The 20,659-nt window shown below is 36.3% G+C and overlaps 3 protein-coding genes across 4 annotated transcripts; 1 reads left to right on the forward strand and 2 right to left on the reverse strand.

Annotated features, from left to right (window-relative positions):
• The first annotated feature begins 40 nt into the window (after positions 1 to 40).
• LOC141899142 (uncharacterized) lies at positions 41 to 9,278 on the forward strand. Its single transcript, XM_074785297.1, is given in 30 exon segments — positions 41 to 254; positions 541 to 823; positions 918 to 1,061; positions 1,140 to 1,311; positions 1,395 to 1,527; positions 1,604 to 1,738; positions 1,862 to 1,965; positions 2,042 to 2,166; positions 2,246 to 2,358; positions 2,436 to 2,564; positions 2,630 to 2,729; positions 2,823 to 2,923; positions 3,014 to 3,415; positions 3,537 to 3,611; positions 4,019 to 4,113; positions 4,814 to 4,898; positions 5,695 to 5,878; positions 5,958 to 6,089; positions 6,398 to 6,597; positions 6,829 to 6,971; positions 7,077 to 7,209; positions 7,292 to 7,426; positions 7,532 to 7,635; positions 7,711 to 7,835; positions 7,921 to 8,033; positions 8,130 to 8,258; positions 8,343 to 8,442; positions 8,568 to 8,668; positions 8,744 to 9,049; positions 9,144 to 9,278. Coding segments are annotated over 30 exon segments (4,167 nt in total). The 5' UTR covers positions 41 to 239; the 3' UTR covers positions 9,195 to 9,278.
• Positions 9,279 to 9,369: 91 nt separating this feature from the next.
• Positions 9,370 to 15,456, reverse strand: LOC141898534 (uncharacterized). 2 transcript variants are annotated; one of them, XM_074784478.1, is made up of 23 exons: positions 15,382 to 15,456; positions 15,207 to 15,301; positions 14,894 to 15,097; positions 14,695 to 14,807; positions 14,504 to 14,612; positions 14,265 to 14,425; positions 14,104 to 14,188; positions 13,808 to 14,008; positions 13,624 to 13,733; positions 13,413 to 13,521; positions 13,160 to 13,320; positions 12,904 to 13,023; positions 12,727 to 12,823; positions 12,458 to 12,639; positions 12,249 to 12,353; positions 12,063 to 12,158; positions 11,856 to 11,988; positions 11,026 to 11,211; positions 10,498 to 10,713; positions 10,248 to 10,366; positions 10,089 to 10,155; positions 9,699 to 9,986; positions 9,370 to 9,603 (listed from the first exon to the last, which is right to left on the reverse strand). In XM_074784478.1, exons 1-23 carry the CDS (start codon positions 15,408 to 15,410, stop codon positions 9,440 to 9,442), a joined length of 3,150 nt encoding a protein of 1,049 aa, XP_074640579.1. In that variant the 5' UTR covers positions 15,411 to 15,456; the 3' UTR covers positions 9,370 to 9,439. The 2 variants fall into 2 exon arrangements, 1 of the variants encoding a protein (XP_074640579.1); XR_012618569.1 differs by having other exon boundaries at positions 9,468 to 9,603; positions 9,699 to 9,898.
• A 432-nt stretch (positions 15,457 to 15,888) lies between these two features.
• LOC141899143 (uncharacterized) lies at positions 15,889 to 20,139 on the reverse strand. The gene is made up of 17 exons (XM_074785298.1): positions 20,047 to 20,139; positions 19,838 to 19,946; positions 19,704 to 19,753; positions 19,169 to 19,280; positions 18,908 to 19,089; positions 18,714 to 18,827; positions 18,520 to 18,615; positions 18,269 to 18,392; positions 17,985 to 18,176; positions 17,687 to 17,899; positions 17,496 to 17,611; positions 17,299 to 17,362; positions 16,982 to 17,221; positions 16,658 to 16,909; positions 16,320 to 16,553; positions 16,140 to 16,223; positions 15,889 to 16,049 (listed from the first exon to the last, which is right to left on the reverse strand). The coding sequence occupies exons 1-17, from the start codon at positions 20,137 to 20,139 to the stop codon at positions 15,889 to 15,891; spliced, it is 2,436 nt and encodes an 811-aa protein (XP_074641399.1).
• Between the last annotated feature and the right edge of the window lie 520 nt (positions 20,140 to 20,659).

Raw genomic sequence — 20,659 nt, forward strand, 5'->3', positions numbered from 1 at the left:
TCGTCTACGAAGAAATGTTATATCCAGTGCACCGCTGAATGCAAACAGGATCTAAAGAAAGCTATCGAGGACGAGATATTTTTGGAGTATTTCAATGCTTCAATAATATAAACCGTCAATTAGAAATAGAATTTTTTTTCTGGTTGTGATTGGACTGGTGCACCGACTGGTCCTTATAGGATATATATGCATATTAGACTACACCTAGTTACAGTTTAGTCGGATTATAACGTCTGAACATGGGCAAAGATGAGGTAAAATATATATTTCGTCTTCAGGTATTATCGATACCACGCACTTTCGTTTGTTATAAATGCCAGAATTGGTAAGAAATCCATTCATTTCGTGTTTTCAGATCGAGCTACATTTATTCATGTATACAATGAATATAAACTAATGTAGATTCATAAGATTCCATGTGCGGTGTAAATCATTTTTGATATTAATAGTAATAAATCCCTTTTATTTGAGTAAATTTTGACAAATACATACACATAGATGATTTCGCACATTGGCGGTTTGCATCTTGACGTTTTATAGGAGGAGCGTGAGGTGGATTTCTCCAAAGATGAAAATGAAGTTCGAGGAAACTGGAGCGGTCGGTTAGATTTCTTACTGTCCTGCCTTGGATGTGCCGTTGGACTCGGCAATGTCTGGAGATTCCCATATTTGTGTTACAAACATGGCGGTGGTGCCTTTCTAATCCCATACGTGATCATGTTGGTTTTTGTTGGCATGCCTGTCTTTTTCCTGGAACTTTCTCTTGGACAATTTTCCAGCAGTGGACTTCTCACGGCTTTCAGATTTTCGAAGATGTTTCAAGGTGAGTATTTGCACAGATTGACGAAAAGGACAACGAAACGTGATCGAAGAAGATGAGGAGAATGAGAAATTTGTTGTCTTCATGTACTTCATAGGTATTGGAATGGGTATGGTTATAGTTTCTGCCTATGTTGCTATGTACTACAACATGGTCATTGCCTGGGGTATTTATTACCTATTTGCATCATTGGCAAAGGTATTGCCCTGGGAATCATGTGATAACCCTTGGAATAATGCATGTAAGTCTTCCAGTTTTGAGGAATTATAACCACCATTTCCTTCGCAGAATATTCCTAACATATCTCTAAACATTTCAGATTGTTTCAAAAAGCTTCCCGATGCGGAGTGCATTACATCTACGGTAGTCCGTCAATCAAATGGTCTCTGCTATAATGCATCGAACGCCGCTCAAATTGTCGGATTGTGGAATGAAACCATCGCCAAAGCAGCTGGAATCAAACGACAATTACCAAGTGAACAATACTTCAAGTAAGTAGAAGCTCATTCCGACTTGTTTTCGCTGAACAATTTTCTTTCGAGTTAATGAGAACAAATCCGAATTTGTTTTGCAGTAATTATGTAATGGGAACAAGTTCAGGTATTGACAATATTGGTAACGTCAAATGGCAACTGCTTCTTTGTTTGATATTGGCTTGGATACTTGTTTTCTTCTGTTTAATCAAGGGAATAAAATCATCGGGAAAGGTATAGTTTATAACCATATATTATACTCCAAAATAACTCGGACATTTCAACTAATTTCTTAAGTTTATAAATACAGGTGGTGTACTTCACAGCTGTTTTCCCATACGTAGTTCTGGTAATATTGCTGGTGCGAGGGGTTACCTTGGATGGTCACAGGGAAGGCGTCAGGTTCTACATTATTCCAAAATTTGAAAAGCTCCTCAACGCGAAGGTGCATTTTCCCGATTCCTTTGATGAAGTATTGAATCAAATAAAGAAAACAATAGATTATATTTTGCCACGACACGGTTATATTAAACTTTTTTCTATTGAAATAATGTACTTTGCTATCCAGGTTTGGAGTGATGCAGCTGCCCAGATATTTTACTCATTGTCGGCTTCTTTCGGAGGACTCATAGCGTTATCAAGTTACAACCGCTTCCACAACAACGTCTTACGGTAAAACACTGTGGGGATTCATTTATATCATGTATAGTTTCAAGTTATACTTATATCAAACGTATCTACTTTACAGAGACACCCTCATAGTATCCCTCGGTAACTGTTTAACTAGTTTCTTTGCTGGTTTCGTCATCTTCTCTTTCCTTGGATTCCAAGCGCATACTATGAAAACAACGGTTGAGCAAGTTGCGGAATCAGGTATCTAATTTTTGTTCATTACTGAATCTGTGTTTTCTACAGACCTAAGTAAACATCGATATTCACCAATCAATTTCAGGACCTGGTCTTGCTTTCATAGTTTATCCAGATGCCATCACGAAAATGCCAATATCTCCATTGTGGGCTGTTTTGTTTTTCTTTATGTTAATTACACTGGGCATTGACAGCCAGGTTCGTTAAAACGATACGTTCGAATCATTTCAAAGGTTGGAAAACAAGCATCTAATATGAATTACTTGTTATTTAAGTTCGCGATGTTGGAAACGATCACTACGTCTATAATGGACCGGTTTGTCTATCTACGAAAGCGTAAAGTTTGGGTGATATTCACCACCTGTGTGGTTTTATTCCTCGCTGGATTGCCATGTACAACAGAAGTAAGTTTCACTTATCCGTATTACTTGAAGTCGTGAATATACTAAATTGCATTGATATCTAATAGGGTGGAATATATGTTTTGAACTTGCTCGATGGGTACGCTGGAGGATGGTCCGTTCTACTAATTGGTTTGATGGAGTTTATCGCTATTGCGTGGGTCTACGGTTAGTATTAGATTTCTTATATTGAATTTATTTATAAGATCTGTTATTCAATCTATCGTTTCATGTTTTTTTGGGACGCATTTGGGTACACAGGTTCTGGAAGGTTCTGCAATGATATAAGGATTATGACTGGACATATGCCTTCAATGTGGTGGCAGGTTTGCTGGCGAGGATTTTCACCATTGCTCATTTTGGTATCTAAACGACTACCAATATTTTCAAATTATTATATAGCATTATCAGTTAAACAATATCAAATACCATGAAACTGGATTAATTTTCAGTTTGTGTTTGTTTTCACATTTGTTGACTACGAACCGTTGAAATATGGTGATTATGAATATCCGTATTGGGCTAATGTTCTCGGTTGGGTGATAGCTGTGACTGTCGTTATGTTTATACCATTCCGGATGATTTATGAAGTTATGACAACTAACGGAGACTGCAGAACCGTAAGCAGAGAGTTAATGTATTTGGAATTAACGAGATATTTCATTGATTCGAATGAATTCATGTTTTTGGTCGTTGTTTCTTAGAAGTTGAAGGAAGCGGCATCCCCTAGTGTATACTGGGGGCCAGCTCTTGTCAAACACCGTCGCTTGGTTGATTACGTGCCTAACTTTGTCGTCGACCCGTACAATACTGAAGCACAGACACATCAATTCACCCTCCAGCCACAGGATGAGGTAAAATGCGACAAAAATGTTTTCTTTGAATACAATGATGGAAATGATTAGGTTATATACCAGAAAATATCCCTAATACACAAAGAGATTCTAATGCTTAACATCTTACATATCTTTGCAGAAGAAAGAGCCTTTAGATGTTTCCGAGACGTCTAAGACAGTACTCCCTGGGCCTGGGCCTGGCATCGAAATGGGAGTAAACCCTGGCTTCTATACAGCTGATTAGGGTAGCATGGATTTCTGAAAAACTACTTAATTCAAATATAAAAGTACTAGTTTATTATGTTCTTTGAGTTATCTATTTACACTAGCTTATTCCATTAATTTATGTTACGGGGATTTGTCTCACCCTTTTTGTCTATGAATTTCTCCGACATGTTTTGATATAATATTATGTGTATTGTTCTCGGTTATTTAATTCTTTGTTGTTATCAAATAATCTCAAATTTCGTTAAAAAAGATCTTGAGCTTCATAAACTTTAAATATTACTGCTATGTATCAATAATTCAATTTTATATGTATAGCGACTACACTACAAATAAAGCGTTTAGTCTAAATTCGTTGTTTTTTTTTTATTTTCTAAACCTTTCTCTTCGCACCAGCCATCAGTATCAACTGATACAGAATCAACCCGGTATGATGAAGCACGTCGTCTCGATTATCTGGTTCACTGCATGACAAAGGCGTCCATCAAAGTGTATGCTTACATTTTATTGACATTAATCAGAATTTTAATGGGAAAATAACGTTGAGTTCATGATCGCCATATTATCAATGTGGTTTACCCCTGACGTATCAATCGAAAGATTATTGCATATATTTTTATAAGAAAATATAATCAAAATATGTCAACTATCTATAGCCGGATTAGATAAAATTCATTTTACATATCGAATGCATTACTGATCACAATAAAACCCAAATTACATAAGATTTTACTCTTCCTGGTAATCGATCATACAAAACCCTCTGACAGAGGTAAATTATTCACCCAAATCTGCATGGAGAAGTCGTATATTATTCTTGTGTAGTTAAATTTTGTTCCCTTCGTTAGTTATTATTCAGTGGATATTGTAGAGCTGGAAATTACACAAAATGATGATAGAATCTTCTGCAGAAAGCCGGTAATTATAAGCAAAATACGTTGCATGCTTGGTTTCACAATTGCCTTTTGTTTTCAAAACGTATTTGTTAACTGCTGGGCATGAATAGCTGAGGGCGTGTTTAAACCTATGACATTGCGCAGTAAATGTAAGAAAGACCGTTGTTGTTTGTCAAAGTTAACTATTTCTAGCTGAATTACTGTCGGGGGTAGTCGAGCAATTATACGGCAACCACATAGTTTACTTTCGAGTCTTAAACAGGTTATATATATGCGCTTTGTAATTTTCAATAAGGTGCGTACTGCAGACCTGGAGGGCGCGGCAACCGGACTTACAGCAATCCGAAATGGCGGATTACAATAATTCACAGAAGGCTCTAGTAAGTAAAAAAACCTCCTTTGATAGCCAATAAAAATGTTGAAGAAATTACTTTTGATTTTGATTTTTTATAATACAATGTGAAGGCTCTGATAACAGAACTTTAATTCTAATTTACTTACAATAATGCTGGACTGGTCATTAATGCGAATTAGCAAAATTCCAACGTCAGTAATGGTAACTTATATGAACAAATATGCAATATTTGAAACAAAAAGTTCAGTATGATTAGAAAAATCATTCGGCAAAATAAATCATTGTTTTTGTGAATATGACTTAATCAACATTGGTTGGTAAGATTTGAGTTGTTGTGAAGGAGTAAGAGGTGTTTTAAGGGGTCGATTTTATAAGTTTTATGGAAGGAATTTGCGCGTGTTATTATCAGACTTTGGGCGTAATCAATCAAATGAGTCACCGTCTCTACGGTAGAGATTTACAGTTCAAAATATCCTGTTTTATTTCTTCAAAGAATATGGCAAAAGGTTCATAAAATGTATAGGGTTCAACTTACTTCGTGCCGAATACATGTCATGTATAAACATCAAAATTCTTATCCAAACATTGCAGTTCAAGTACCTATCAATATTTCAATATTTCAACATTGTTTATAAAGTAGGGGCCTCTACTTTTATTAGCCCGACAAAATAATTGGTTAATAAAAATATCTTATCAACAAAAAAGAAGACCATCAACCCCAGAGTCAATTTCATGTACAGCTATTTCATAGAAACAATAGTTGTCTACTCGTGAGCTTATGAATTTAGACATTTAGGTCATATTTTATTTCTCTTTCATAGCAAGCGAATGATGTTAACTTGGAACTGAATGAAGATGTCGGAAAACAGGATTTCTCCAAAGATGAAAACGAAGAGAGAGGAAACTGGAGCGGTCGGTTAGATTTCTTACTGTCCTGCCTCGGATATGCTGTTGGACTCGGTAATGTCTGGAGATTTCCGTATCTGTGTTATCGTAACGGCGGGGGTAAGTGGTAAATGCATTGTTTTCCATTGTTTTATCTCAATAATCATACTCGCCAAGAAGTCTTATTTGCGATTTCCAGGTGCTTTTCTTATTCCATACGTCATTATGATGGTATTCGTCGGAATGCCAATTTTCTTCATGGAACTTTCTTTGGGTCAGTTTTCGAGTAATGGACCACTGACCTGCTGGAAGTTTGCACCGTTTTTCGGAGGTAAGTTCGTTATGCTATTGCAAACCTCTTTCAACGTGTTGTACACACATAGTCTCATGTACATGCAAAATGAATGCCTAAATACTTAAACATTCCAGGCGCATGCCAGGGTTTTTTTTCACTTCGCGCTCCTTCAGCAGATCCTTAAATACAGTCTTAAATATAGTTCATAGCTTTTGTTGAAAATTTCCCTGTCAAATTCTTTTAAAGATTTGCTATCCAAAATGGCATCAAATAGTTTAATGAGATACAAGCAGAGGAAGAATTGAAGAGTGAAAACTTTAATTATTATGTTATGATTTGTTCAGGTATTGGTATAGGTATGACAATTGTATCAGCTCTGGTAGCGATTTATTACAATATGATAATCGCCTGGTCACTGTTTTATACCTTCGCCTCGTTTACCAGTTACCTTCCATGGCAAGATTGCGACCGAGAATGGAATACTGGAAGTAAGTTTATAGATAGATATCTCAGCCAAATGGTTGGACAGGTATTCTCTCCAAGTGTCAAAAATTATTTGAAAGTTACAATCTGAAATCAAGACCATGTCTTCGAGATCAATCTGAATGTGGTCATATTCGGATTTACGAATTAAGATCCATTTCACGTAAAATCATTTCGACTCGATGCAGATGATATGAAGTGTTATTGTGTATGAAGTATGTCGAATAGAATATCATTAGAAAGTCTTGAACTTTAAATTTCAGCTTGTTACGATAAAATTCCGGATATGAAGTGCAACACCCCTGGACTTCTAATGGGTGTAAACGGAACTTGTTTGAACGCGACGACCAATATGATTGTTGGTCTGTGGGACGAAACAAAAGCCAGAAATGACCTCGGAATAAAACGTAAAAGCGCCAGTGAAGAATATTTCAAGTATGAAGATAACGAGTTTTGGATTGCATTTTTTAGTTCAGATATTTATTGGGAAAATAAAAAATTTTCACCGCCGCTTAAATAACGAAATGTTATGTTTTTCAGTAACTATATGCTTGGAATAAGCGACGGATTTGAAGATTTCGGATTTCCTCGTTGGCAGCTGATATTGTGCTTATTACTGGCGTGGGTAATCGTTTTCTTGTGCTTATCAAAAGGAGTGAAATCATCGGGCAAGGTATGGGCTTACACACAAACATTTTTGATTTGCAGCGGGACAGAAACGTCTGTAGTACGAGTTCGAATAATTTTCATTGTAGGTAGTTTATTTCACGGCATTGTTCCCGTACATTGTGCTTATCATTTTACTGATCCGCGGAGTTCTATTAGACGGTCATCTAGATGGTATCAGATTTTACATTATTCCAAGGTGGGAGACACTAACTGACGCAAAAGTAAGTTTCTGAAATGGTTGTATTAGAAAGTTTCCCAAAATATTCTAGGCTTTATTAATTCCGAATTCTATAATCCTAACTAATATGAGAATTATATTTATTCAGGTATGGATTGATGCTGCCGTGCAGATATTCTTCTCGTTGTCCGCATGTTGGGGAGGTCTTATAACACTGTCTAGTTATAACCGATTCCACAACAATGTCCTCAGGTATACTTTCATATTTCTATGTATAAATGATAGTTAAAACTGATAATAGACATGTTCCTTTTTTAAACCTTACAGAGACAGCATAATTGTGTCACTGGGTAATTGCTTGACAAGTTTCTTCGCTGGTTTTGTCATTTTCTCATTCCTTGGATTCCAAGCGAAACAGATGCATACAACTGTTGATAAAGTAGCGACTAGCGGTTTGTAGTATATCTTATTGAGAACTGATATTGTGTTTTTCGAAGCGGGAGGTCCATTGTTCTATCCTAAAGTTGTATCTTGTAGGTGCTGGTCTTGCTTTTATCGTATACCCAGATGCAGTAACAAGAATGCCAATATCTCCGTTGTGGGCTGTTCTTTTTTTCGTCATGTTGTTGACCCTGGGACTGGACAGTCAGGTAACCTATCAATTGTTTCATACATATCGGAACATTATTTCACTTCGAAACGTATGTAGTAATGATCATGTTTTTTTTTCAATGATGAATCAATAGTTCACACTATGTGAGACTGTGGTCACTGCCCTTCTCGATAGATTTCCGTCGTTGAGGAAGCGAAAGATTTTTGTCATTCTGACGTTGTGTATTGTCTTCTTTGCTATTGGTATTCTTCTCACAACACCGGTAAGGACATAATTTCGCATCAAAATCTACCTTTTTATTCTTTGAAGGTACATGAAAAAATGTTTTTCAATTATCTGATTTTAGGGAGGAATGTACCTTTTGCAATTGATGGATACCTACGCTGGTGGTTGGTCTGTACTTTTAATCGGCTTCTGTGAATGTATTGCCCTGATGTGGGTTTATGGTAATTGATTGTTGATTTTTCTATTCGAAATTTCTTAATTCATTGTCTTATGTTCAGTGGAAAGGTCACATAAACGTTTTTTCATAAAGTACTTGTATTGACAGTTATCATTTTGTTTGTTCCAGGCTGGGAGAGATTCGCTAGTGATATTAAATGCATGACTGGATCCAGGCCGTCACTTTGGTGGCGTATGTGCTGGCAGTTCCTGACGCCCGCTATCATCCTGGTACAGTCCCAAAAATATATTAGTTTATCTTAGTCTTAATGTACTTCTTATAACAATACATTTGTTTTTTTTCAGTTTGTGCTATTCTTCTCGTGGATTGATTATTCACCAGCTCGTTACGGTGAATATTACTTCCCGATATGGGCTGACGCTATAGGTTGGGTGATGTCTGTGTCGGTCATTATTGCTATCCCACTTGTTATGCTCTATGCCCTATGTAAGTACCGAGGAATAAGAAATGCTACTACACCAACTGTAGAGTGGGGACCTGCCTTAGAGAAACATCGAAGACTAGTGACCTATGTACCAGGTTTTGTCTATAACCCTACTGATAATCCTAGCGAATGGCGATCTGCACCAAGTTTGAACAATCAATCAAAGGTTAGTATTTCTATGCAGAACTCAAATTCAATAAATCTAATGTAGAATTTCGAATTGACATTGACATATACATTTTCCATTGCTTGTATTTCAGGTTGGTAAAGAAAATCCTGCATATGATGCGACAGAAGTCACGGAAGATTAGAACACTTTCTTCTACCAGAAGAAGGACATTCCTTTAAAAGCATATAACATAAAACCATGTGAATAGTATATCCAGTATTATATATTGTAAATCATTATTCAATTCTATGATAAATTAGATACAAATTAACAACACGAATGTAGATGAGAGGTTTATAGTTTTTATACGCTTATGATGAAATGAAATGTATTTTATTCGATATAAATATATCAATAAAAGCTGTTTACAGAAGGATGATATTGTTATTAGTATTCAGATAGACTTTCTGTATAGTTCCTGTTTACGAAACTCATAACTCCAATTGTCGATGACTTCGATGCTCTCTTCATTCGAAAAACAAGAACTACAACCAAAACTCCTAGAAGAAATCCAACCACAGATGTTCCCACAGCAATTCCTATTAGAAACTCTGAAGAGAAAGATAATACATTTTACAAGTTGAAATATAGCAATGATATAGCAATTATCATAATGTGGCGCTACTGCGAAATCTACCATAATTACCTATAGAGAAGGAATCCGTTTGTTTCACTGCATCTTGACGTCGCATAAACATGTCACATGCTGTGTTTTTCTGAATATTATCTGAAGAACTAAAGTCTGGTCTACCTTCGCTTAATATACACGTGGCTCTACTAGAGCAATATGTAATTGTCTGACAGTTAAACGAATCTTCCATAATACAGACTGCCGCACATTTTTCACTAGAAGAAATTACTTCTGTTTTAGATTTGCCCGTTGTCCAAAAAATTGAACCAGCATGTTGCTCAAATTTCGACATAACACCTTTACCTAAAACGTAGATTAATAGGAATCATGTATCTCTCTGTTAATAACGATTCACCGAAATAGAAGACAATTGATTTAGAAATAGATGATGGTTGAAACACAAACCCTGATTTGATAGTTCGGTATCTCTATTGATGTTGTATTTTACGCTTGTAGCTCTGAATTCTCTGTCCTTTTAAGTGACAAAAAAGAAGTTATGGAAATTTATCAATTAAGCAGCTGAGGATATTCAAATGGACTGAAATTCAATCTTTACTCACGTACCGCCATAGACTCAACAGTCACGACAAACCCATCGTCAGAATTAACTGACAGCACGATTTCATTCATTGCTTCCGATAATTCCATCTCAGGAAATAAACCGTCATTTACATGAACAGGTCCTGCGGAACATAGTTAGATAGATATACATACACGCATTTGTGAGATTATTTAACTCCGTTTCCTTTTCAGTCTGGAGTGTTTAGATTGAATATTCGCAAAAGATTTCGAAACTTTTCATGAAAATACGTACTCCATCCGGATATGCAGGAGTCATGCAACTCCTCTGACTGTTGGCCATCATGGCGCTTGCTCATATAACATGTTTTCTCATTCGGACAGAAATCATAAGATTGACAATATCCGGAATCTACGCAAATATCCGCGCAGGCGTCACTGGAATTCACGTGTTCTAGTATATCGTCTTGTCCAACGTGACCATTCAATTTCATATCCTTTTTAAATTGAGCTGTAAAAGATGAGATTAAAATTCTCGAATCGCAGGGCATGATGTTTTTGAGACAGGCCAAGAACAAAAGAGAAACTTAATTTTGCTACTTGAAACTGGATACTTTTTCATGCAATCTTCTTAATTATTTCACTGATATGTAGAATTAAGGATATATATTCATATTTCGATACTTTTTGATTTGGTCGCTTGCTTTAAAGACCATACTTTTTTCAAATCTGGATAGGAATATCATCATTATTATAAGTAGATCCAGTAGATTAAAGCTTTTGTTTGGCTATCAATCGGCCGAGGACCATTTAAACTCCTCACCATGGGTTGGCGTTTTCGGAAGTAATATTGCTGTGACGTAAATCCGATCTAGCTTGTTTTCTCTCTTCCAATAATCAAATTGCAAGTTTTGAATTCTCAACGGTGAAATTCCAACACTTGTCAGTCTCTCCAATGTCGCTAACAAAAACCCTGTCTTATTATTCAACAGGTTTTCATTCAATTCTCCTGAAATATAGATTTCGATGTACACGGAATCAATTATCATACAAAAATAGCTATTCGCCTAAATACGTTGGGAATCTGAAAAACCATTTCGTTTTTGATAATACTGAAGTTTTCCTGAATGATGTTTGTCGTTGGCTATTCCTTGATATTGAAATAGAATGAAAAAATCTTGAAAAAGAATTTATCTAAAGAACACGATTATCTAAAAAAGTGCCTACAAGGTGACTACGGACAACGGTCTAGGACGCCCTTGCGTGGATTCGATCTGGGAAGATCTGGTCGCAGATGCGAGCTCCGACCCATTCTGCCACGCTAGCAGGACGTATAACGGTGTGCTTCACCGAAGCTCCTGAATGAACGAAATATATGGTGACGTCATCCATATCATGAATAGCAAGAAAGGGCTAGACAATAAAAAATCTTTGCCTTTGAAATTCCAGAACGCTTAGTGATTGATTTCCAAAAAAACCTAAATACTGAAATGCTATTCGAATATAGGCCTACTAGTATACGTGCATATACATTTTCCTTTGAGTTTAACAGACTTCCTCCACCTTCACAAAGATTCCCCACGAAACAACATGCATGTAGGTCCCCCAACTTCTGTCAGATGATATCTAGCCCAGTCTGATGCAGTAATCTACCTTCAAAAGTTAATTCTACGTGTTGGCCTTGGCTGGGGAAACAAGGTACTATATCAAATAGACCTAAAAATTCTTCGTTCAGCTGAAGATCGTAGTTGAAGTCATAGAAATTATAAACATCTTCTTTCAGAGGCTGAAAAGAAAACAATCGTTTGAATCTGAGAATAAGAACTGTTTCTTTTGAATACGAGGTTTCGCTCGACTTACCTCAGAATCAGCAATACCATCAATTGTCAGACGTAACTGAACAGGAATAGCTTTCGTTTTATCGACCCCCGTATTCTGAAACTCTGTCCATTCAGTCTATGAAAGATATCATCGGTAATCTAGAGATATCAAGACGTATGCAATATCCAATATAAAAAGTAGACGTCTTGACATACGCATACTTACATCTAGAAAAAATACTTCAAACTTTGCGTTGAATAATGAACCAAGAAGACTAAAATCATTTCTGTGTCCAGTGAACACATCGACTTTTACACCACGAACAATGTCCTTTAAAGTATTTTCATATTCGTGAATGATTTCATATAGTATTTATTCGAGTGGTGTTACTTTTATGTATTTCATTTCACTCATAGAATGAACAAAACTTTTACCTTTCCCCGATATGCGTATGTAGTGTTATCCAAGTAGAAAAGAGCTAAAGGACTTTTCATTCGATACAATTTAGCTGTATCATTAACTACTGGACTCTGGGATTCGACCAAATCAAAGTGTGTGGCTGGAAGAGTGTCTATCTTACATTTACCAGTCGTTCGGTCTATCTTATAGGAAACACCTTTGAAATCAATTTTTGCATCTATCGTTATATTTTCCATGGCAAGTGGAATATACAAAAAAAACTCTATCTTGATCGCTTGCTTACCGACATTGAGGTCGTGGATGGTTGTAATCAAATTTGAGTCAGACCCAGTTCCTCTTGAATCTGTTCGCAATAGTTTAGCATCGTTGTCATACCAAACCTATATCATTTTTCGAATACAACTACAATTACGACTCAGTATGGGAATTTATTTTGCAGGGATTCACATTTATCACTTACATCACCGTATGAAACTGTTTTAGATTGTGCATCTATTATTTCCTCTCTGTACGAGTATTTGTTATGAAGTTGTGGTACAGGGACATGCGTCTCTCCCTCACATATTACGTCAGGAGGTACCTTAAAATATTGATGGAAACATATTCCCACTTTGTGTCTAGAAACTACATCTTCGAATGTATTCACAACTATATATCATGGTATGGATTTTTGGCAGCTAACATCGAAGGGTGTTGAGAAGTCTGCGTACACTTACCTCATAAATCATGTCGTTTTGTTTCGGATTCGTTTTGAACGATAAGTATTCATAGGTTTCTTGAAAATGTTGTGGTTTTCCATGTTTCATCACAATACCATTAACTTCGGCAGATATTGGTGCCATAACAGTTCGCTTTTGTCCCCAATACCATCCTGGCCCTAAAACCATGCTTTAGATCTTTTAATCACATCGAGTGTATTTGCATCCTATAGATTATCATTACGCGAGACCTTTGCACATTTAAACTTACTGATGAAATAATAGTCAACAGTATAAATTGATTTTTTCTCCGGCGCATATAAACAAGCTTGCCACCTTTCTACTGGTATTCCTCTTTTTACGTCTTCACCAATATACCTCTGAAATGGCACCACCAGAAAGTGAGAACTATATCTATTGTCTTAAATAAAAATCACTGTTTGAAAAAGGGTTTCACGTATAGAATTGCACTGAAGTTTTACCTGCGGAGATTTCATGAATGTATAGAATGTTGAGTCGGAATTAACTGGGATGTTCTCAGCCACGTGATTCCAACCTTTAGTAACGTTCATCGTGACACATTGGTTTTCGTCTGAAAATGTCAGCGAATATTCTATATCTACGAACAGCCTCACTTATACTTTGAGAATGTAGTAAGTTTTATACCTATGATGATGAAGACTTTATTTTTGTCAAAACGATAGATGAAACTATTTGTTGATGTTTTTCGTATCATTTTAACAGCCGCTCTATCATTGAGTACGTCCAGATATTCAGCTACGCTGATAGTTAAATTCTCGTTACGCAAGTTTATTTCGATGTTCGTTTCGAGTGTTTGTATTTTCTTGAAAAAATCTGGATCGACATCTAGAGAACAACGTTTTTCAAATTATTCAACATATTCAAGAAGGAGTCTTCGCTGTTAATGGGTGCGGATATTTTTTCAAATGTATTAAACTCACGGGATCCATTGGCAGGATAGTTTTCTGGATCGCATATTTGCTGTAAAGGATTTATCTCGCCCGCGCATAACATCGAAGATGGCACCTATAAAGACGAGAGCGAGAATACGAGAACATTGTTTTTTCTCGTAGTAGAAAATCACAGCTATCCATATTCAAACCTCGTATATTTGTTGGTCCTGATCAATGTTAGTTTTAAAAGTGAAGTATTCGTAGCTGTCTTCATACGGTACCAAGTGTTGGTGTTTCTTTATTAGACCGTTTACAACGGCGCTGATTGGTATTGGTTCATTTTTGTAATATTTACCAACCCATCCTGGCCCTGAAAGGTATAAAGTTCGATTATCCCAATTTAAAAAAAAATCTTCTCTTGACTGACATTCATAGTTAGCTTACTTACGCATGAAGAAGTAGTCAACCGTGTAATAAGTAGATGTCTTGTCATCTAATATACAGGCTTGCCATCCATCTACTGGAATACCTCGTTTTGTGGCTACCCCCAAATATCTCTGAACAGTTAGATTGAAAGAAGTTCAAATGGCTTTCAAGACAAAAAGTAGACACGCTAAGTGGTTTAAACGATTAACATACCAATGGAGATTTCCTGAAAGTTGGCAACGAAGCATCTGCGTGACCAGGAAGATCTTCTACGACCTTACTCCAATCATAGGTTACATTATTTTCCACTGTGCAGTACGACTCATCTTACAAGTATATAATAGGTATGGGAGGTTAGATTATATTTTTGATGATAAAAATCGCAGCTATTTTATTGAAACGAACTATATACCTATGATAATGTATTCTTTCTTCTTATCGGGTCGAATTATTAAGGTATTACTTGATCCCATCCGATTCTCTTTGAACACCATTTTGTTTGTATCAAAATCTATGAATTCCTGCAATCGAACTGTTATGTTTTCATAATTCATGTTCACTTCGATGTCAGCTTCCAGAGTGTGGGATTTTGTGAAAAAATCCATCCCATTAATATCTACAAATATAAAGCGGTAGTTGTGAATACGTTCGAATGTATAGGCAGCCCTGGCGATGATTTTATGGTGGCAAGTGAAGTGACCTTCCTTGGTCGCTTTTGAACTTACCAGATCCTCTCGAATTGAAGTTCGCTGGGTCGCATGTTGAGACTACCTGGCCGGCGCATAGAAACACAACACCGATTGAAAACCACCACCAAAATCTTAAAATAATTTACCTAAATCATTGCTAGTTACTGTCTATTATCTGGAATATTTACATATCTATCATTAACTTACGTACCTTACATAAGATGACTTAGGATGATACATGGCGTTTGATCTATAATGATCATAAACCTATATACAAACACATACTTAAGAGGTTTTAAGTTATATTTTATCAGTCAAATTTTTTTGATAATACCCAATTACTATGTCAAATGGGAACATACTATATTTTTGCTCGTTCCAGGCCAGAGTTCGCATTGTTATCTAAAAATGGGCACATTTTGATAGCATTTCTTATTTCTTTTTAGGTCAATTCCGAATTCCAGTTATGCATGTGGCCAAACCCTTTCAATATTTTCACGTTTTTCTAGAAAACTTTTATAGACGAACCCGCTGTATTACGATTCTCGTCGTTGTGGATTTCCTGGAATCTCGGCAGGACTTTCGTTGCTCCAAGAACTGACTTGTCGTTTCCACTCATTAAGATAAAAGAAAAGAAATAAATCGTAGACCTTGGATTTTCATCAACTTTATTTCTAAACCTGATACAAAAAGATTTGTACAAATAACCATGCGATCATCACAGTGCTCCTGATATAGCATTGCCGTCAAAACTAATAATTCCAGTTGTTGAGGTGGTTCTTCCCTTCGGGTCTGCGTAACGCGTGAACAGGAAAAATGCAAATAAACCACAAAGAACTCCGGATAAAAGCATCGAAATAGCAATTCCAATCACCAACGCTGAAATCAAAGTTGTGTACAACGTGACATCAACTATATGAAATTCGAAATTTCGAAAGCCATCAAGTTTTATACAGAGTTTCAATTCACCTGTTGAGTGACCTTTATGGATAACAGTATTCCTTATTTTGGAGGGATCAGGGGTATAAGATGAGGCATCTGGGAAATATTTCCCTGAAATAAAGATTATTGGTATTGTCAGATATATATACCAACGGAAGAATTATGATCGGTTATTCCTCATTTTCTGCGTTCCAATTTCATACTAACTTTTGTAGATTTTACATTTCGCAGATTCGGTACCAATAAAATCGCCGGAACCGATCAGATTGGGGCCTTTAAAGAAACACACATCATCGGAGAAAGAGAATCCTGTACAAGTTACGTTCAACATTTCAATGCATAGTTTAGCGCATTCCTGTATTTTGATGTCTTGGACAACTAGTCCATCTGTTAAACTAACTGTGTCTATATGCGAATATTCGAAATCATCAAAATAGTTCCCTGTTGAATAAAATCATTATGTATGTATAATTAATTAAAAGGTTCAGTAAGGTAAGTGCGGGTTTATTTCGACTATGGGGTTTGGCACTACTTAATCATCTTACTTGAGTAATGATTACAAATCGCTACGCTTTCTATATCTTTATTTGGCACATCGAGGATATGTTTCTTGCCCAGTAAACATTTAGTCGTTTCTCCGAATTTACAGAAATCGAATGACTTGCAGTTAAAATCGTCGTACGTGAGACATTCCTTAGCGCAGCCTTGTTCTGAGTTAACCTGTGTCTTAACGACCCAGTCGTCTTTCATCACAACTGTTTTACCGGGAGATTTCTCAAATCGTCCAACGAAGTTTCCTACGGAGATAATGAATAACTTGAGTTCACGACCATCTCAAAGATTTGGTTAATCAGCCGCAAATTACTCACTTGCAAATAAATCACACGCGGTGTTAACTCCAGTATAGTTTGCGGGAACTAAATCAGGGTGATACGTGCTTAACAAACATTTGCCTTTCGCTGGACAAAACGTAAACGCCTGACAGTAGAATGATTTTTGATTTAAACAAGCAGTAGCGCATTCATCAGGGGCGCTGATGCCAGGATACGAGTAACTCGTCGTGATCTGTTTCCCAGATCGACGTTCAAACATTTCGATATCCATAACTCCTGAAATTAGATTGGGAAACATTTCATTCCGAGATGACAAATTTAGTTCGGAGTGAAAAAGGTTTAGCATTATTTACCTGTGGATGCTCCTTCTTTGCGAATTATTTCATCATTTATTTCAATGGCAATGTATTCTCTAGTCTTTGTTATCAGGGATGATAGATATGAATAGGAAAATAGAGAGAGAATATGCTCAGACTAATCAGTGAGAAAAACAGATAAACGTGATAAATCAAATCTATACCATGAAATCACCTGAAGCAGGTAAACTTACAGCTGATTTTCCTAATGGTACGGTGAGTTTAAAACCTCCAGCATAAGTCACAATTCTTAGCTGACGATAAGCCTCGTCCAAGTTTATTTCTGGAGGAAGTTCAACGTGTACAGGTCCTGAAAAAGGAATATAGGAAGCTATAGAATCATGATTGGTCAACGTATTAGAATGATATCAGTTGCATGACTCACTTGATCCCGATGTGCATCCTGTATGCACTTCTACGGACTGGAAACCGTCGTGCCTCTTGCTCAAATAACAAGTCGATTCAATTGGACACCAGTCATACGACTGACAGTAGCCTTTACCAATACAGGCCTCAGCACAACGACGTTCAGTCGTTAAATCTTTCAATACTGCGTCCTGACCTACACGGCCATCTTTGATATATCTCCGAAATTGCGCTTGAAATAAGAACGTATTGAAGAAATATAACACAGGTAGTTTCAAGTTTTCAATAGGCTAAAAATTATTAAAATGGACGCATACCATGGGCTGGGGCTTTAGGTAATAATGTCGCAGTGACGTATATAAGATGAACATCAGTATTCGGTTTTTTCCAGTAGTCAAATTTCAAGTTTTCAATTCGTAGGGGTGACATATTCCCGACCAACATAATCATTTCCAACGACTCTTGAAGGAATTCTTTCTTATTTGTAAGGAGATCGTTATCTACTTTCCCTGGAACGAGAACAAAATTCACATATTGTGGATTCGTCCGATGATAGTCAAAAAATAAAAACTACCAAAGTTACTGAAATCATAATTGCAACCTGTAAATGTTAACTCAATATGCTTTTTCTTTGATTCTGGAAAACACGGCTCAATATCAAAAACGCTCATTGGTTCTTCGTCGAAATCGAAATCGTAAAAGTTGAACGTAACTGACTTTATTGGCTGAAAAAGAAATTAGACAAGGTTTGCAGATATCAAAATGATAAGATGACTGTCTAATGAGTGCAACGTCTGTAAGTATGTCCAAAATGGGCCCAAAGACCTATAGACACGAACAAATAGTTATTACCTTTCCATCAATGTACGGTTCCAGTTTAAGATTCATTTGTATTGGTACAGATTTTGAGACAGTATTACCAGCATTTTCAATCTCTACCCATCCTTCCTGCAATAAACATTCCATCGCGTCATAAACTATTAGTCGACTCAAAAATATTAAGATTTTCTGGATGGGTTGAAGTTTCGTATCGCATAATAACTTACAGAAAGGAAATACGCTTCAAATGTTGCATTGAATTTTACATCTGGTAATAGATCTACTACATAATCTGAGCGATGTCCAATAAATACTTTTACAGGTAACCCACGCACAGTATCCTGAAACACATCGTAATCTTATAAAGAATGCCTCGCGATCAGTACAAAGAATTGCGTCGAAAAACTTTCATTAACCTAACCTGACCGCGATAATAATACGTGTTATTATTCAAATAAAAGAATTCTAGTGGATTTCTCATTCTTGATATGACAGCCGTGTCCCCAGCTACTGGACTATTTGTCTGTACCAAATCAATATATGATTCAGGGATAGTAGTTACTGTACAGTTGTCAAGACTTCTATCAATATAATATGCAACTCCTGAAAATTGAAAAAAAAAACATTTAGACATTATTCCTAGAATTCGAAATTGAAGATGCCAATAAATATCATTACGTACCGTAGTTGAGATCATGAATTATCGAGATAGGGTCAGTTGTGAACAGTGGTTCAACAGGTACGGGGTATCTTATATCTGTACGGACCAATTTATACTCATTATCATACCAGATCTAAACAATCAGAATAACGATAGTTTATTATCTAAATCAAAATTTTCTCAAATTCTAAAAACGTATGTATTTTTATATATACGATGATATGGTTTGAACGTACATCAGTATAGAAAATTTGTTGAGTTACATCCTGTATTGTTTCGACTCTATATGAATATTTGCTCGGTAATTCTGGTAACTTCTCGTGATTTACTTCATCCGAACATATTAAATTCTCTGGAACCTAATAGAAGATCAGTATGATTACTACGATTACGATTGAAAGCGATTCGATAAAAATATAAAGGTTTTATTAGATTTTACAACGACCTGAAATATTCGTGGATCGGGAGGAACATTTGTTTGGAATGAGAAAATGTCATATTTTTCGTCAAAGTTTATCGACTTTCCGTGGCTTGTGACAACGCCTTTAACTTCTGCCGCAATTGGTATAGGTTGATCTTTATAATCAAGTCCTGTCCATCCAGACTCTACAAAACATTTGCGGATTTTATGAAACTCAACATTTTATCATTCACATTTATGACACAATTCGATCAATGATTGACATGTACTCATAAAGAAATAATCCAAAGTGTAAGAAGATTTCCTTTCCGGGGAATAGTTACATGTCTGCCATCTTTCTACAGGGATACCACGCCTGGTATCGAGACCCATGTACTTCTACAAATTGACAAACGAAAACGAAATATGGCCACAGATGGTCGGTTTGATGAAAATAATAGAGAAAATGGTAGGAGGTACAGATTATTTTGTGGATTACCTGCGGAGTACTCAAGAAGTTGGCAATAGAAGGGTCGGCATTACCAGGAAAATATTCGGACACTTGTCTCCATGGTGTGACATCTGCTTTCATTTTTTGGGCGCCGCATACAGCTTCATCTTAATTGTAAAACGAATAAAACATCAACAAAATCTGTATTCTAGCTCCTTCTTAATTGTTCATTACGATTATCTTTCGAATTAATCGCGACAGCCACGTTACAAAAATCACAAATTACACGTACCAACAATGATAAACATTTGGAGATTTCTGAGGTCGAAAATGAAGTGATTTGATGAACCTTTTCGGTACATTTTGAGCGTGGCTTTATCTAGGTCCATGTCCACGTATTCTTCTATATCGGCCGTGTATTTTTCACCGGCGACATTCATCTCCATTTTCAACTGGTAAGCACCAAGACTCTTATAGAAATTGAGAATTCGAGCTACAAACACAAATTGATAACCGTGGTTTTACAGGATGAGTACTTAAACGATTTTGGAAATATCTGTCGTAATATATTTTCGATTATAGTATAAGTAATATGTATTACCGCTATCAGTTGTGTTTGGATAGTTGCTCATATCACAGAATTTATCACCATAGCAAGACA

Source organism: Tubulanus polymorphus, chromosome 2, assembly GCF_964204645.1.
Source record: "Tubulanus polymorphus chromosome 2, tnTubPoly1.2, whole genome shotgun sequence".
Lineage (NCBI taxonomy): Eukaryota > Metazoa > Nemertea > Palaeonemertea > Tubulaniformes > Tubulanidae > Tubulanus > Tubulanus polymorphus.